This window comes from Spea bombifrons, chromosome 4 (genome assembly GCF_027358695.1).
Source record: "Spea bombifrons isolate aSpeBom1 chromosome 4, aSpeBom1.2.pri, whole genome shotgun sequence".
NCBI classification, from domain to species: Eukaryota; Metazoa; Chordata; class Amphibia; order Anura; family Pelobatidae; genus Spea; species Spea bombifrons.
Genome location: NC_071090.1, coordinates 105,783,275 through 105,801,022, shown reverse-complemented (window position 1 = coordinate 105,801,022; position 17,748 = coordinate 105,783,275). Strand labels below are relative to the sequence as shown.

The window sequence follows — 17,748 nt, the reverse complement described above, 5'->3', positions numbered from 1 at the left end:
GTCTGTGTGTCTGCTGGCCCCTCCTGTCTGCAGATCTCTCTCCTCTCGTTCTCCGCCTGCTTTCATTTCCTCAGCGCTCTCATCCTGTGTCACCCTGTCTCCTTCTCTGGGTCTCGCCTCCGCTCCCTCCTCTGCTTGGTGACCCCTCCTTTTCCACCTCTCCGCACCTTCTCTCGGTTCCTTTTTCTGTGCCCAGCCCAGCCTTTGACATCCCTTTGTCCATTTTCTTCTGTCCTGCCCCATTCCACCTCCTCTCTCTCTCCCTCTCTCTCTCTCTCTCTCTCTCTCTCCCTCTCTCCTATCTCCCCCCTCTCTCATTCTGTTTTGCACACCTTATACCTGTCTTATCTCCCCTCCATCATCTCCCCCTCCCCATCATTTTTCTTTTTCGTTCTTTCTCTCTCCACCTTTTCTTTCTCCTTCTTTCTCACTCCCTTTCCATCCCTTTATCCCTTGCTTTCTTTCCATTCTTCCTTTCATTGTTTGCCCTTCATCTGCCCCTTTCCACCTCTCTCTCTTATTAATGGTGTCTCTGGCAGTGTCAGAATTTCTCTTCCCCTCTCTCATTAAATGCTTTCGTTCTTTCTTCCCGTGAATCATTCTCTCTGTCTCTCCCACCTCACCGAGGTCATCCACCATGTTCAGACGCACCAAGAGGTAACTGCAGTGGTGGTTGGAGGGGGATTAAGGCGCCTTTCATGTCTTTGCAGCTTGTGTGTGTATGTGCGGTGTGTATGTGCGCTGTGTATGTGCGGTGTGTATGTGCGGTGTGTATGTGTGGTGTGTATGTGCGGTGTGTATGTGCGGTATGTATGTACAGATGTCACATTCGTTTGCGTGTCTGGGTTCTAGATCAATATCTTCTTTCATTTCGAGTCTAGGTGGTCTGAGCTCTTCTTGCAGGAGATGTTTGCTGGAGTTCTAATGACCGGGTAGAGGTAACCTGTACCGGGGGTTGAAGAGATCATGGGTAGGGTATGCGGGGTATAAGATACACGAGGCAGGATAGGGGAGTGATGTGGGGCAGATATAAGACACAAGATGGAGGAAAGGTTGTGGCAGATACAGGAGGTGGGATGGAGGGGTGATGGGTCAGCTGTAAGAGGCTGGAGTGGTAGAGGGGCAGATACAGGAGGTGGGATGGAGGGGTGATGGGTCAGGTGTAAGAGGCTGGAGTGGTAGAGGGGCAGATACAGGAGGCGGGATGGAGGGGTGATGGGTCAGGTGTAAGAGGCTGGAGTGGAAGAGGGGCAGATACAGGAGGTGGGATGGAGGGGTGATGGGTCAGCTGTAAGAGGCTGGAGTGGTAGAGGGGCAGATACAGGAGGTGGGATGGAGGGGTGATGGGTCAGGTGTAAGAGGCTGGAGTGGTAGAGGGGCAGATACAGGAGGCGGGATGGAGGGGTGATGGGTCAGCTGTAAGAGGCTGGAGTGGTAGAGGGGCAGATACAGGAGGTGGGATGGAGGGGTGATGGGTCAGCTGTAAGAGGCTGGAGTGGTAGAGGGGCAGATACAGGAGGCAGGACTGTGTGGCACATGCAGTAGGCAGAAAAGATTGCTTTCATAGAGGTGTGAAACAGCATTGGGCGTAAGGGAAGTAACTCTCACCCCACAATATTCCTCGTGACATGACTTGGTGTGTTTAGTGACTGCAGGGAGACTCTCCCCGGAGGGTCACACTCTGCATTGGGAGGGTTATAAGCGGTGCCCAGGGAGGTAACGCCACGAGTGCCCTGCCCCTGCTGGAGTCTTGTGTCTCGCTCTGTGTTCCTGCCATTTACTGCCCCCGGAGGTATCAGGCTCCCCGTATCTGCCAGCTGAGCCGTCTGGACCCTGCAGCCTCTCTGTCTGCGATTACCCCGAGCTCTTACAGGCACCAGACTATTCATAACGAGTCCTAGAGGTGTAACAAGCTCACTCTCTCTGTTTTTTTTTCTGACTTTATGTCTGTCAATGTAATTATGTACTAACCCGTTATTATTACGCATGTTATTTTATCCCGCAGTTGCAGAAGCAGCAACAGAAAAAGCTTGATTCTAACAAGCAGCAGCTCGCCTACCCTCCCCCGACCGCACTCCCCTCTTCCAGGCCACATAGGTGAGTTACAATCAACTACCTGGCAAGGCAGGGGTTAAAAAGTCCGCCAAATGGTTCACGGGTTGGGATGACCACAAACCAAGCCGAAGCACGGCCAATTTAGCTTCTGCTCCAAGTGGGGTGACCATTAATGGTCCATGTGGACCTTCAGCAGGACACCTTGGAGGCCGCTAGGCAGTGTTCATTATAGATTGTAAGTTCTATTGCCAGCATCTCTAGAAACACATGCAAATTAGCGGTGTCTTCAAGAAAGAGATCTCTAGAGGAAGCAAGGTGCAAGAAAGGATCTTAGGGCTAGTGTTATTGGTTAAAGATTAGGGTTTTGCGGGTTAGCATTAAGGTATTCATGTCCCGGGTTAACGCTGGGGCAAGAAGGAGGTGCGTCTCTAACTGGTCTGCATTAGGGTTCATAAATTAGAATAGGACGTATTTGGGGACTAACGTGTTAATATTTTGGGCACAGCGACAACCTGCTTGTTTTTCTCCAGGTGGGAGTCCCATGGATAGCCCCCGAAATTTCTCTCCCAGCGCTGCTTCCCACTTCTCCTTCGCTTCTTCACGCAGGTAACGAGACAGAGCGTGTGTATAATGACGCCGGGACGGGGGTTATCAGAGGTCATCCGGGGCCAACAACTAAGAAAAGAGAATGTTAAATCTAATTATAAAATTGAAAGGGTTAATATGGAGTCTCAGGGAAGCTGGGTTGGGGCATTTGTTTTATTTCAAGCATTTATGGCATTATACGGATAGATTGAAACACCTTGATGACAAATCATGGAAATATCTCCAGCTCCCTGAATGTATTATTCGGGGACCCCTATGTTCTAGGACACTGCTTGGCATTGACCCCCGAATCGAATTTGATACTTTGTCAAGTTGAAGAACCGTTCTTATAGGTTTGCTCCAAACATGAAATGCGATCGGCTGCTGCTTCACGTTTTGTAGTTTGTTGGTTAAATTCCTTGTCTGCTTTCCTCCAGTAGAACGGACGGCCGCCGCTGGTCACTGGCCTCCCTCCCATCATCCGGTTATGGAACCAACACTCCAAGCTCCACCGTGTCGGTAAGCGATGGGCCTTCCATGAGAGGATTACGGGAGAGGTGGCCGGGTTCTATGGGAACCTGAAACATCTTACACTTCCTTACATTTCCGATTCCCCATTTGCAACCCCCCCGTGTCATCTGACTCTCCCTTTACCTCTCTATTTCCCTCTCTTCTCTCTTTCCTCTTCTGCATCTCCGTGTCTTCTGCAGTCCTCCTCCTCTTCTCAGGAACGCCTGCACCAGCTCCCCTTCCAACCCACCCTGGATGAGCTTCACTTTCTCTCCAAGCACTTCGGCAGCACGGAAAGTATCCCGGATGATGATGGGGGTCGCAGGTCGCCGGCGGTCCGACCACGATCGAGAAGCTTGAGGTACTTCATTGGCACATAGAGGATTATGTTTGGCTCAGTGAATGTCCTCCTAGGCCTGTATTTGAGTAATTGCATGGTGCATGGTGTCACCTTTTTTATTAACCCTTTAAAAACCTTTCCTTCATAACTCCTATGAAGACCCTACCTACCCCACTTATCTCTAAGAACCCCAAGTAGGGGAGCTTGATCCATCCATGAAGCAGTGTGAACCACCTTGGCACTGATCTTTAATGCCGCTCACTGGAGCATCCTTATCTTTGGCCAACTTGTGCTCGTCTTGACTGCCAGCTCTCTTTCACTCAATCTTTTACTTAATATACCTAAAAAATATGAATTCTTTTTCACAGTCCTGGAAGATCTCCCTCCTCTTACGATAATGAGATAGTGATGATGAACCATGTGTATAAAGAGCGATTCCCCAAGGTAAGACATGTTGCTCCTCTTATGGCCAATACGAGAGGCTATAGTTTGCACTAATCGTGTCTAAAGGGGCCGGGTTACTGTAATAAGAGGTTACAGGGGTAATAAGGCACTCAGGGGCCGGGGGACTGCTATAAGATGTTACAGGGGTAATAAGGCACTCGCGGGGTAGTAATGTGCTTAAGGTCAGGGTTGCCTAAATTAGACAGGACTCATAACTTTCTATTGGTTTGATTTCACAGGCCACGGCGCAGATGGAGGACAGGCTGCGCATGTTCATTTCATCCTTTTCTCCAGAGAACATCCTGCCCTTAGCCGACGGGGTCCTAAACTTCATCCACCATCAGATTATTGAGCTGGCGAGGGACTGTCTGAGCCGAAGCACCGAAGGGCTGATCACGAGCACCTACTTCTACCAGTTACAGGATAACCTGGAGAAACTACTACTGGATGTAAGAGGACCAGAGGGGCCGGGAGAATAGAGAAGGGAATAACATATGGAGAAAAGGGAATTGGGATGAAGTAACCTTATAGAACACACAGGAGGCTCAAAGGATCTTATGGAACGGAGAGAGGAGAGTAAGGAAAACAGAGAGAGCATGAAAGAAAGAGAAGAAGATGAAGAAAGGGGCAGAATATGAAACCAACTGTAACGGAGAGCACAGCCTGTAACAAAGGGGTCTATTCGCTAAATGGAGAGTTGATAGGAAAGATTATAGGAGAGTTGTGTATCTTTCCATTTTCAGGATTCATGATTATTCCTCCTCATTAAGTTTTCTCTTCTCTCTTGTTACTGATTGTTGTTTGATTGGTTGATTGGTAATATATATATATAAATATATACAGTATTATATTCTCTAACGATTGGCATGCATCTCCTCCCGTCAGGCTGTGGAACGTTCTGAAGGGTCAGAAGTTGCCTTCATTGCTCAACTGATGAAGAATCTTCTCATCATCATCTCTCGCCCGGCCCGCCTTCTGGAATGTCTGGTGAGAGAGGCTTTGTTTTCTCGTTCATCTTGTGAGTATTTGATTACTGGACGCGGTGTAGGCGATCGTTTGATCGTCCTTGCGGTCAGGGCAGTAAAGTTATGGAATCCCCAGGATAGAATGGTTGTGTTGGAAGACAAAGTAGAAGATACCTGCATGAAAAGTTGTAAAGTTACCAAAGTGACTTAATGTAGAGTTACTTTGGAGGCCACAGAGCTCTCTTTGTCAAATAAAGAAGAGATCTGAATATGTAGTTTTCACAAATTTCATGAATGCATTAATTGTAGGAATTTAACCCCGAGGAATTCTACCACTTGCTGGAAGTCGCTGAAGACCAAGTGAAAGAAGGCAATCTTAAGACTGATATACCTCAGTACATCCTGCGTCAGCTGGGGCTAACCCGAGACCCCTTCCCCGGTGAGTGGTCTCCATTCCGCCGAATAATGACCGCCATCTTGTTTTATTAGCTTCTGATCATTGTCCTTTTCCAACAGAGGTCCCAGCGGCTGAGGAGCCAGTAAGTGTGGAGTCCGGTACTCCGGAGAGTGAAGACACTGCCGAGGTAATAGCGGCCACGTTCTTTCCGAACGCCATAGTCTGTGTCTCCTTAATGTTCACCGCTTTCTCCGTTTATTCAGGGAAGAGGAGGTGCGGCATCCAAGCCCATCAGAGCCCCGGAAGAGAGTGACTTTGAATCCATTAAGCTGATCAGCAATGGAGCCTATGGGTGAGTGATGCACACTAAACGTGACCAGGCGATAAAACACCGAGGCCTACGGGTATTCACGCAGGCGCGCATGTTCCAAGAACGCTCTCAGCATGCGAATTACTCATTTAAGAGGTTGTGATCTTTGCAACTTACTCATGCTTCAATATAGAAGACCAAATTACAAAGACTAAGTTGCACATAACGTGCCCCCCCGAGTTGTGATGCCATAACCCAATGAGGGTCTTTGTGTCACGGATAGGAACCAAGTGAGGAGATATCTATCCTATCCAACGAGTTGTGATGTCATAACCCAATGAGGGTCTTTGTGTCACGGATAGGAACCAAGTGAGGAGATGTCTATCCTATCCAACGAGTTGTGATGTCATAACCCAATGAGGGTCTTTGTGTCACGGATAGGAACCAAGTGAGGAGATATCTATCCTATCCAACGAGATGTGATGTCATAACCCAATGAGGGTCTTTGTGTCACGGATAGGAACCAAGTGAGGAGATATCTATCCTATCCAACGAGTTGTGATGTCATAACCCAATGAGGGTCTTTGTGTCACGGATAGGAACCAAGTGAGGAGATATCTATCCTATCCAACGAGTTGTGCCCAAAAAAACCACAAACTCTTCCCAATCTAGTTGAAACTTAGCGCTAAAGAGCAGATCCATAACTCTGGGCCATGGTTGGAGATTCTGCCCCAAAATGATCAGATCTGCTTCTGCAAGGTAGCTGTGGGGCAACAGGGGTCACTCTTTGATGCAATAACCTCTCATTCTTACACACCAAAGTTTCCATGGTATGCTTAGCATGACACACTTTCTACCCACGCAGAGCTGTGTACCTGGTACGGCATCGGGAGACCCGTCAGCGCTTCGCCATGAAGAAGATAAACAAACACAACTTGATTCTGAGAAACCAGGTTCACCAGGCCTTCATCGAGCGGGACATCCTGACCTTTGCACAAAACCCGTTCGTGGTCAGCATGTTCTGCTCCTTCCAGACCCGGAGGCACCTCTGCATGGTCATGGAGTATGTGGAAGGTGAGGGTACCTAATATTTTTCTGTCTGTCCGTCAGATGTCTGACCGTGCCAGGCAAGGTGTCCAAATGGAGAATACCTTGAAGGTATCCAAGAGGGAGAGAAGAACAAACACCACTGAAAGGTTAAAGGGAGACAGAGACCCAACTAGCATTAGATAATCCGTTTCTGTCCTGATGTTCTCTCCCTTCTTCTCCACCCATCCTCACAAAGCCTTCCTGAACCAATCAACAGCAAGCTGCAACCTAGCAATAGAGGAACAGGAAGTTACGATGGCTGCTCCCTTGTTAAGCAGGATTCCGATACACGTATTGTGTTACATTTAATCTACAAACAATCATTTAGTGGATTCTTTTCTATTTTCGTTGTCCTTGGATAGCCTACAAAAAATGCATAAAATACTTGAATTCATCTGAAACATAATGGCGGCGAATATTATTTTGAATATTTTTTAAATTATTTTTACCATATTTTCTGTCCTGAAATAAAAGATGCATCAGAATTTTCAAGGTAAAAATGTAGTTAAAGAAAAAAAAACTATTTTTAATTCACGAATTTACTAATTCACTAATTCACTAATTTGTCTATTTTTTTAAAATTTATTCTCACTTTTTTTTCTGTTTATTTCCATGGACAGGGGGTGATTGCGCCACTCTTTTGAAACATATCGGAGCCCTCCCCTTGGAGATGGCGCGCTTATACTTTGCCGAGACCGTCCTTGCCCTGGAATATCTTCACAATTATGGCATCGTCCACCGCGATCTGAAACCGGACAAGTGAGGAGGAGTCTGTGTATTTACCACATATCTGTGCATTTCTAAACAAAAATCCGTGTATTTCGCTGTGTCTGTGTGCAAGTGCGTGCATTCTAATTCTTGCACACTTGTCTCTTTCGCTCTTTCCTCCTCACTCTTTCTTTCTTCTTTTTTTTTCTCTTTCCTCAATCTGTTTGCTCAGTCTCCTAATCACTTCAATGGGCCACGTCAAACTGACAGATTTCGGCTTGTCTAAAATGGGACTCATGAACCTCACCACTAATCTATATGAAGGACATATCGAGAGTGAGGCCAGAGAATTCCTGGACAAACAGGTGATAGCCTCTCTCTCCTGTTTGCTTCAATCTGCCCCGGAGACTCTAGACTCCGTGCCCCATAGCCCCCTCCTGTCTGTCACCCTGCTGTGGGAGGGGGAGACTCCGTGCCCCATAGCCCCCTCCTGTCTGTGTCGCCCTGTGGTGGGAGGGGCAGACTCCGTGCCCCATAGCCCCCTCCTGTCTGTGTCACCCTGCGGTGGGAGGGACAGACTCCGTGCCCCATAGCCCTCTCCTGTCTGTGTCACCCTGCGGTGGGAGGGGCAGACTCCGTGCCCCATAGCTCCCTCCTGTCTGTCACCCTGCGGTGGGAGGGGCAGACTCCGTGCCCCATAGCCCCCTCCTGTCTGTCACCCTGCGGTTGGAGGGACAGACTCCGTGCCCCATAGCCCCCTCCTGTCTCCATGTATAACTGCCTTTTATCTAATTGTTTCTAGGTCTGTGGTACTCCGGAATACATCGCCCCCGAGGTGATCCTGCGACAAGGTTATGGGAAGCCCGTGGACTGGTGGGCAATGGGGATCATCCTGTATGAGTTCCTTGTGGGCTGCGTTCCATTTTTTGGGGACACCCCCGAGGAGTTGTTTGGTCAGGTGATCAGTGGTAAGAATATCAGCTTCTAATGCCGTCTCTCTTTGTTTCATCGCACAGGATCTTCATCACACATTCTCTGTTCTTCCTTCAATATCCCCCTCCCTCTATTATGCTCTTTACATCTCCTGGCACTGTTCGTTCTCTCCCTCCTTCCATTACTCCTTCTCTATCTACCACTTTCCTTTTCTTTTTTTTGATCAGATGAAATTGTCTGGCCCGAGGGAGAAGAAGCGCTTCCAGCAGATGCCCAGAACATGATCTCCAGCCTCCTACAGACGGACCCCTTACTCAGACTGGGGACCGGTGAGAATGGAAACACAACCCCACTCCCAAAACATTAAAACACAGCATATAAGCATGTCCGCGAAGTACGACCCCTACGACACCAACACTTACACATACATAATATCACAAATATAATGCTAGATTAGAAGTGTTCTCAGAACCATTTATAGCCCTGAGGAACTAAAATACCGTAATTTGTATTTTATTTCTGCTAATTTTTTCCTGATACTTATTCCTGTCCTTTTCCTCTTATACCGATCCTAGGAGGTGCGATTGAAGTTAAAACCCATGGATTTTTCACTGATCTGGACTGGAATGGGCTACTCAGGCAGAAAGCAGAGTTTATTCCCCATCTGGAGGCTGAAGATGATACCAGTTACTTTGACAGTAAGTATAACAATTGCATGATAAAGCATGGTGATAAGGCACTCAGGGGCCGGGTTACTGTAATAAGATGTTACAGGGGTAATAAGGCACTCAGGGGCCGGGTTACTGTAATAAGATGTCACAGGGGTAATAAGGCACTCAGGGGCCGGGTTACTGTAATAAGTTGTTACAGGGGTAATAAGGCACTCAGGGGCCGGGTTACTGTAATAAGATGTTACAGGTGTAATAAGGCACTCAGGGGCCGGGTTACTGTAATAAGATGTTACAGGGGTAATAAGGCACTCAGGGGCCGGGTTACTGTAATAAGATGTTACAGGGGTAATAAGGCACTCAGGGGCCGGGTTACTGTAATAAGATGTTACAGGGGTAATAAGGCACTCAGGGGCCGGGTTACTGTAATAAGATGTTACAGGGGTAATAAGGCACTCAGGAGCCGGGTTGCTGTAATAAGATGTTACAGGGGTAATAAGGCACTCAGGGGCCGGGTTACTGTAATAAGATGTTACAGGGGTAATAAGGCACTCAGGGGCCGGGTTACTGTAATAAGATGTTACAGGGGTAATAAGGCACTCAGGGGCCGGGTTACTGTAATAAGATGTTACAGGGGTAATAAGGCACTCAGGGGCCGGGTTACTGTAATAAGATGTTACAGGGGTAATAAGGCACTCAGGGGCCGGGTTACTGTAATAAGATGTTACAGGGGTAATAAGGCACTCAGGGGTCGGTTACTGTAATAAGATGTTACAGGGGTAATAAGGCATTCAGGGGCCGGGTTACTGTAATAAGATGTTACAGGGGTAATAAGGCACTCAGGGGCCGGGTTACTGTAATAAGATGTTACAGGGGTAATAAGGCACTCAGGGGCCGGTTACTGTAATAAGATGTTACAGGGGTAATAAGGCACTCAGGGGCCGGGTTACTGTAATAAGATGTTATGGGGGGGTAATAAGGCACTCAGGGGCCGGGTTACTGTAATAAGATGCTATGGGGGGGTAATAAGGCATTCAGGGGCCGGGGTAATGTAATAAGGCACTCAGTCACTGTTAATCTCTCCTCAGCCCGATCAGATCGTTATCAGCATATAAACTCTTATGATGAAGATGACACAAATGACGAGGACTCAGTAGAAATCAGACAGTTTTCTTCATGTACCCCGCGATTCAGTAAGGTGAGTCCCTTCGGAAACTGGATTTCTAGTTTTCTGTCTCAGAATTCAGCAATCTATCTGTCTATCATTCTGTCCGTCTGTCTGCCCGTCGTCTCCTGTCCTGCAGGTCTATAGCAGTATGGAGCAGCTGTCCCAACTTGAGCAGAAACCGTCCACTCCTTCCCGAGATTCCAACAAGCAGGAGAGAAGCGAGCGGTCGAGCAAGCGAGAGACACTAGGGGGTGTCACATTGCGAGAACGCTGCTGGAGAACCGTGTCTCCTGAAATGTGAGTCACTCTAACGCTAAGAAAAGTATTTTTAATATCTAATTCATTCACTCATTTATTTATTGTATTAATATTTATTGCATTGGGTGTGTTCTAGGAAACACTTTTCGGATGCCACAGACACCGATTCTAGTCCTCCTCTGGCTGCCAGACGCCGTTTCTCTGCCCTGGTTGATACAGCGCGCTTTGTGGCCCCTCTGGAGGGAGAAGGAGAGCTCAGAACGAGAGGAGGTAGCGGAACCCAACATGGTCAGACCAAGATTCCGCTCGGGGAACTGGAGCCCGGTGAGTCCTTCCACGACTGTAAATAGGGATAGATGATTTTAAAATGGCAGCTTAATCATTCACTTTTGGCGTTTTCTTCCTAATCCTTCACTTTTCTATTTTCTCCGTGTGTCCTTTTTTTTAATCCCCATTCTCTTTCCCTCCAATACGCATCAGAAAAGTCAGCGGACACTCACGCTCCTGCGGATTCTGACTCTTCTCCTCGGGCTACCAATGACCTTGTTCTGCGTAGAGCACGTCACCAACATCTGTCTGGGGACAGCGAAAGGCGGAGGACCGGAGGGAAGGTCATCAAATCGGCGTCCACTACGGCGCTTTCCGTCATGATCCCAACAGGTATCCGGCTTCTGCCATCTCGAGTCCTACGCTCCTCGTGCCACTAGCTTAATTTTAGAAAGTACTACGTGTCTGGATGACTACGTAAACTTTTGGTAGCAAAAGAACAATATGGACTGACTCTCAAGAAGAATGTCCAGATTCTCTCTGCCCGGGCTTGGAGAACATTCAGTGTCCACAACTTTTTCCATCTCTCCTTCAGTTGAACAACACAGCAGCTCCCCCCTGGTCAGCCCAATGTCTCCTCGGTCCCTCTCATCCAACCCTTCCTCTCGGGACTCTTCTCCAAGTCGTGATTACACGCCGGCAGTGACCAGCCTCCGCTCGCCTATCTGCATCCAGCGCTCTGGGAAGAAATACGGTTTCACCCTTCGAGCCATCCGTGTGTACATGGGGGAGAGCGACGTCTACAGTGTGCAGCATATGGTGTGGGTAAGTCTTTGGTACCATCCCATTGGAAGTCCTTCCAGGTTTTTATCATGGATAAAGTAACTAAAAATTAGTTATTTCTCTCTTTTGACGTTTACTTCATTCCCCAGCATGTAGAAGAAGGAGGCCCTGCACACGAGGCTGGTTTGTGTGCTGGAGACCTCATTACTCATGTCAATGGAGAGCCAGTGCATGGTCTTGTACACACAGAAGTTGTAGAATTAATTCTGAAGGTAATAAGTCCCAAAATTCTATGGGTGACCATCCTTTTGGGAAGCCAAGGCACTACGCAGCTTTACTTCTGCTTTCATTCATTCGCTTGATATCTCTGCAGAGCGGTAACAAGGTACTGGTCACCACTACGCCTTTCGAGAACACCTCAATCAGGACCGGACCAGCCAGAAGGAGCAGCTACAGGTCCAAGATGGCCAGAAGAAGCAAGAGGAGCATGGGGAGAGACAGTCAGGAAACGTAAGTGAGGGAACACATAATAAGAATGTGATTAAGCTGATGTTACGAGGGATTGTGGAAACAGTGGGCTTTTAGGGTGCCGGACAGGAAAGCCAATATTGAAGGCTTTTCTATGGAATCCAAAAGACTTGACCGGTGGACCACTGGGAAGAGAGAGCAAACTGGAACCAGGAGGGAGGGCAGAAAGACATTAAGAAAAGACATGTGATAACGGGTCAGCTCTGGAACCCAAAGGCTTAGTACTTTGTATTGCTGTTTTAAACTCTCCTCCTGTCTCTCCTACCTTCTGTCACAGTAAGAAGAGGAATTCTCTCTTCCGGAAGATCACTAAGCAATCCAATCTCCTCCATACCAGCCGCTCGCTGTCATCGCTCAGCCGATCTCTCTCTTCCAGTGACAGCCTCCCTGGGTCTCCAACGCATAGCCTCTCCGCGCGCTCTCCTACCCATAGCTATCGGTCCATGGACTCTGCCTACTTAGGTAGGAATCATTCTGCGCACCTCAGACGCAGACGAGTGAGGCGGGGGTGGAAAAATGCTTGGTTGATCGGAAGGAGCGTTGGGTTTTAGTTGAGTATCTCTCCCTAACATTATCTTTTTTTCTTCCAACTCCGCAGGTGCTTCTTCCCAGGGCAGCTCCCCTTCTTCTAGTACCCCAAACTCTCCTGCTCCCCCTCCGCCATCTTCCTCCTCATCCTGTGCCCCCACATCCTCTTCGTCCTCCTCCCCAGCTCCACCTTCTCCCCACATCCGCCCTAGCACTTTACATGGGTTATCGCCCAAATTACATCGCCAGTACCGGTCTGCGCGCTGCAAATCTGCTGGCAACATGCCTCTCTCTCCACTTGCGCACACTCCTTCCCCGACCACAGCTGCCTCTCCACCTCTTATACCTGGCCACAGCGTAGGCAGCAGCCTTACCACCCAGAGCTTCCCCCCAAAGCTACATCCCTCCCCACCCGTATCTCGTCCTCGCCCCAAGAGCGCGGAGCCTCCACGCTCACCGCTTCTGAAGAGGGTGCAGTCGGCAGAAAAGTTGGGTGGGAGTGGGGGAGGGGTAACACCAAGAAAGCAAGAACCAGGAGGGGGAGGTGGCCCACAAGATGGGGAAGGGGGCGAATCCATGGTGGGCAGAACGCAAGCAGTGAGGAGAGTAGGCAGGCAGGAGTCCCCTAGAAGTCTTTGCGGTGGCGAAGGTCTCATAGCAGATGGTTTGGAGAAGCTCGAAGGAGATGTAGGGATTGTCGTGTTACAGCAAGGAGACGGGCATAAAGGCGGTGAGGGAAAAGTTCAAGGAGGGGGCAAATTAGGCTCCACGTCACGGCCACCACCCCCATTCTCACCTCAAGAATCCCCTTCAGCATCCACTGCGGCACTTCCATCGCAGGGCGAGACTTCTCATGCCATGGTTGGAAGATGCCAGGTGAAGACGCTAAGTCCAGTCCAGGAGCATGAAGGAAGAAGAGGTGAAGGAGAAGAATGTGGAGCGGATGGGGAAGGTAGAAAAGAGGAAAGAGCAGAAGAGGAAGACGGTGGAGCAATGAAGGAACGGTGGTACCTGGAGGTGGTGGAAGAATTGACCACCGTGGGTAAAAGTTCTTCCCACGTCCCCTTAAAAAGTGTTCCATGTAGCCTCCATTTAGAATCTAATATATATCAAACATCTAGCAATATCATTAAAAGTAGGGAGGTCGATCCAGTAAAGGACGCGCCACGTTCCTCTCTTGAACCCAAGCAAGAGCTCTCTCATTGTGCAAAGGGCAGAACCGCAGAGTCCGACTCCATAAAGGGAACCCAACAAACCACTTCAAGTGAAGTTGGGGTTAAAAGGCCAAATTCTGATCCCGCAAAGATCAGCCCTCCCCAGGTAGCCACTCTGGAATCTTCCTGTGGAGTCAAGGGCAAGGCGACAAATATGGAACCTCCAAAGAATCCATTAATTATTTTACCCGAAAGCTCGGACTTCTCTCAGTCTGTTCCATTGAATGAGATAAAGGCCGATGCTACAAAAGAAACTGTTTCGGGTATAAGCCACGCGAAGTGTGAAACCACACAGCCTCGGCCCCTCAGGGTAAATGAGATGACCGTGGAACCCATGAAAGCTCCGGCGCTCACTCTTATCCCAAATGAAGATTTAAGAGGCACTAATAATTCCCCCGGGGGTGCCTCTGTGGCAGGGCCTCTTCTGCCCATAGGTGTTCCTGTACCCCATATAAATATTAATGTAAAAAAAGCTGAAAATGAACCAGCAAAAGTGGCTAGTCCTCTTCCATCCATAAACCGAGTTAGCGGAGCAGAAAGGGATCCAGGCGGGGTAAGTTTTCTACCCCCTGCCATTAAGAGTACGAGCGCGATAGAAAGTGACCAGTCAGGACCGAAAATTAATACACCGGTTACTAACAAGGTTGGTGGTAAAGACGCAACGGGTTCGGCCCCTACTGCACCGGCTGTTAATAGAGTAAGTGAGGCACGGACGGAGGAGACCAAAGTGTCCGCCACTGTTGAAATCGTGATGTCCTGCGTCCCCGAGAGCGAGAAGACGAGAGGGACCTCTGTTGCCTCAACTACTAGTAGAGTTAGCGACCAGGCAAGTATGACCACCGTCGCCTCATCTAATAATAGGATTAGCACCCCGCCAGTGATCACCGCTGCTGCCTTATCTAATAGCGCCGGCAGGTCGGCGGGTGATCAGATTACAAAGACCACAACCGTTCCGGCTTCTAGCAAGGATAGTGAAGCTGACCAGGTCAGAATGCCCTGTCTGGTTAATACGAGTGTTAGCGGAGCTGAAGGCGACCTGTCAAAATTGTGTAAAATTCCTCCCGCCGTTAACAGGTTAAATGAAGTAGAAATCAAACATAGAGGGTCTCCTCCTTCTATTTTAGGGAATGATCAGTCTAAAGTGTCTCCGATACCCATTAGGATTAGCGGGGTCCCAGGTGACCCCCAGAGTGGGGTGCATTCTCCTGCAAAACCTCCCAACATTCAGACCAAACCCACCGGTCAGCACCCCTCTTAACGCAGGACATCTCCATTTACCCTCCCAGTTAGGAAGGGGAACAGAATAGGGGGTAGATATAGCAAACGCTCTTTCTGGGAACCTATAATCGAGCCTTATTGCCCCCATACAGACTTGTGACAGTAGTTGGGGGGCTGCACAGGCGTGTATGTGCGTGTCTGTGTGTATGTCTGTGTGTTCGTGTGTTTGTGCCGTGCCTTAATTGTTTATTAGTTGAGGATAAAAAAAAAAAAGTTACTGCACACACACACATGCTAAGCGCTAGTAACTAAAGAGTTAAAAGGGGTGACACTCTGCAGGTCCGTCCAAGGAGTTGAATCCAAGGGGTTTCAGAAACATGGCAGGGTAGGGGGGGTAAAGAAATGTTCAGCGGGTCTCTGACATGCCCCTTGCATGACATCACACCTACCCTCCCCTCTCCCGAGACCGCATTCTGTGCTCTGAGACGAAGACCTCCTGCCTATGACATCACACCTTAGCCTACTGTGTCATCTTCCAGCCTACGATGTCATCAGCCTGTGCCACGTCCGGTGATGTCACGTCACACCTGTCTTACCTATAGAAGCATACGTCTATACATATGAAATTATATTTATCTGGACGCACTATATATACAGATATATATATAAATATATAAATATATTGTTTAAGGGGCTCCACTATTTCTATGCAAGAGGATTTATGGTGACGTTAGCTCTGTCGGTGCCTGCGGGGACGCGTTGGTTCATTGCGGGCGCTGCAGGGGTTAGTTTGTGAACCACTGTATTTTTTTTAACTTTATTTAATATTGTGTATTTTTATTTTAAAATGCTGTGCCCCCGGCTCCAAACTTTTTTTTTTATTATTTTTTTTTACCAACAGCTCCCCCCCCCAAAAAAGCCCCTTTCTATTTTATTTTGATTTGTGCATTTTGGACGTTGTATCAACACACACACATAATAAAAATTCTCAAATTGGTGAAAATGATTGGAAAATTCCAAATACTTAATAAAATGTAAAATTTGCAGTCCAGCGTTCTGTGAAACCGGCGAAAAAACATGAAATTGAGAAAAAAAATAACTATTACTAACAAATTTACTATTGATAAGTACGGGGCTTAATGAAGCCATCCACAACAAAGTATCACGTTTTGTGACAAATGTAAGCATTTAACCAAAATAAAGGGAATTATATTATTCTTGAAGAAAAGTTGTAATACTACAGCGGGAGGGAAAAAAAGGTTCTGTAAAAAAAATGTATAAGAATTTTTTTTTTAAATAAAAAAATTCCAAATGAAATATAATTTTAAAATGTCATGGGAAAAAAAGAGTCTGAAATATTTAAACACTGAGAGGATACGAATGTCCCATTGGATGAAAAAAAATTTTGCGCCTTTTCACTAGTCATACATAAACAAATGGGTAGTCCAGAAAAGGTGCGGTGATAGAGGCTGCCTTTGCATAGTTCTGCATATTGACTATATTTAAACTGAGGTTCTGTCAGGCTGGACTTGCGATGGCGGGACAGTCCTGTCGCTTTAAGGCCAGCAGCCACCTGATGAGGTGCGGTTAGCAGCGGGGGTTGTCTGCGTCCATCGCGCATACACCCTCCGACTGTCAGAGAGAATTCCCCGCACCGCTGGGGCACAGTGGCATATAGGGGGTATAAGGCTTTTCTGGAGCTGAGTGGCAAGCCTGGGGGCAGGTGTGCATAACTGGGGGGCAGGATGGAAAATAAAAGGAAATAAAAACAAAAAAAATATTTTTCCAAATCATAGCTTTTATTAAAAAAATAGTTTACATGAATTAACATTTACTAGTAAAACTTTTTTCCTACAGGGTCGTCTTATATTCAGGCTTTTTCTTTTTTTCCTATATTAATATTCAGATTTTGGGGGGGGGTTGTCTTATAATCGAGCAAACACTCAGGGGCCGGGTTACTGTAATAATATGTTCCAGGGGTAATAAGGCACTCGGGGGCCGGGTTACTGTAATAAGATGTTACAGGGGTAATAAGGCACTCAGGGGCCGGGGTACTGTAATAAGATGTTACAGGGGTAATAAGGCACTCAGGGGCCGGGTTACTGTCATAAGATGTTACAGGGGTAATAAGGCACTCAGGGGCCGGGTTACTGTAATAAGATGTTACAGGGGTAATAAGGCACTCAGTGGCCGGGTTACTGTAATAAGATGTTACAGGGGTAATAAGGCACTCAGGGGCCGGGGTACTGTAATAAGATGTTACAGGGGTAATAAGGCACTCAGGGGCCGGGTTACTGTAATAAGATGTTACAGGGGTAATAAGGCACTCAGTGGCCGGGTTACTGTAATAAGATGTTACAGGGGTAATAAGGCACTCAGTGGCCCGGGTTACTGTAATAAGATGTTACAGGGGTAATAAGGCACTCAGGGGCCGGGTTACTGTAATAATGTGTTATAGGGCTGTGTTATAGGGCTGTACAGTAATTAGTATCAGAGCTAATGATGTGATGGGTTATTGTGGTTTATGGTGGTGGTTATCGGTTGCAGTGACTGTTGTTGTCCAGCAGGTGGAGCGCTTACACCTCCATCCCCTGCTCTGTGGATCTGTTTCTCTTAGGCTTCTTTGGACAGATTAATTCGGATTAATACATATCCACAAACACACGCAGTGCATGCATGCAACAGACATATATGTATTTAATGTTGGACAGATAATAGAACTCCAGTTACGGTTGGACCGATGAACCCCTCCGTGGCCCCGGGCTTTCTGGCACCGTCTA

General features: G+C 47.8%; 1 protein-coding gene across 2 annotated transcripts; it reads left to right on the top strand.

The window, feature by feature from the left end:
• The first annotated feature begins 479 nt into the window (after positions 1-479).
• Positions 480-16,014, top strand: MAST1 (microtubule associated serine/threonine kinase 1). Of its 2 annotated transcripts, none has more exons than XM_053463282.1 (26): positions 480-657; positions 2,006-2,097; positions 2,586-2,661; positions 3,081-3,159; positions 3,351-3,511; positions 3,859-3,934; positions 4,174-4,383; positions 4,820-4,921; positions 5,209-5,338; positions 5,416-5,483; positions 5,560-5,648; positions 6,472-6,680; positions 7,316-7,454; positions 7,636-7,768; positions 8,206-8,371; positions 8,564-8,665; positions 8,912-9,034; positions 10,093-10,202; positions 10,309-10,469; positions 10,567-10,754; positions 10,911-11,090; positions 11,293-11,522; positions 11,630-11,752; positions 11,854-11,990; positions 12,286-12,470; positions 12,607-16,014. In XM_053463282.1, exons 1-26 carry the CDS (start codon positions 638-640, stop codon positions 15,006-15,008), a joined length of 5,691 nt encoding a protein of 1,896 aa, XP_053319257.1. In that variant the 5' UTR covers positions 480-637; the 3' UTR covers positions 15,009-16,014. The 2 variants fall into 2 exon arrangements, with proteins under 2 accessions (XP_053319257.1, XP_053319256.1); XM_053463281.1 differs by having other exon boundaries at positions 3,078-3,159.
• Positions 16,015-17,748: the final 1,734 nt, after the last annotated feature.

Excerpts from the sequence above, each read along its gene's own strand:
- MAST1 (XM_053463281.1), top strand. The coding sequence starts at position 638 with ATGTTCAGACGCACCAAGAG. Across the intron at positions 3,160-3,350 it reads CTCCAAGCTCCACCGTGTCG|TCCTCCTCCTCTTCTCAGGA; the intron begins GTAAGCGATGGG and ends TGTCTTCTGCAG. Across the intron at positions 12,471-12,606 it reads CATGGACTCTGCCTACTTAG|GTGCTTCTTCCCAGGGCAGC; the intron begins GTAGGAATCATT and ends CCAACTCCGCAG.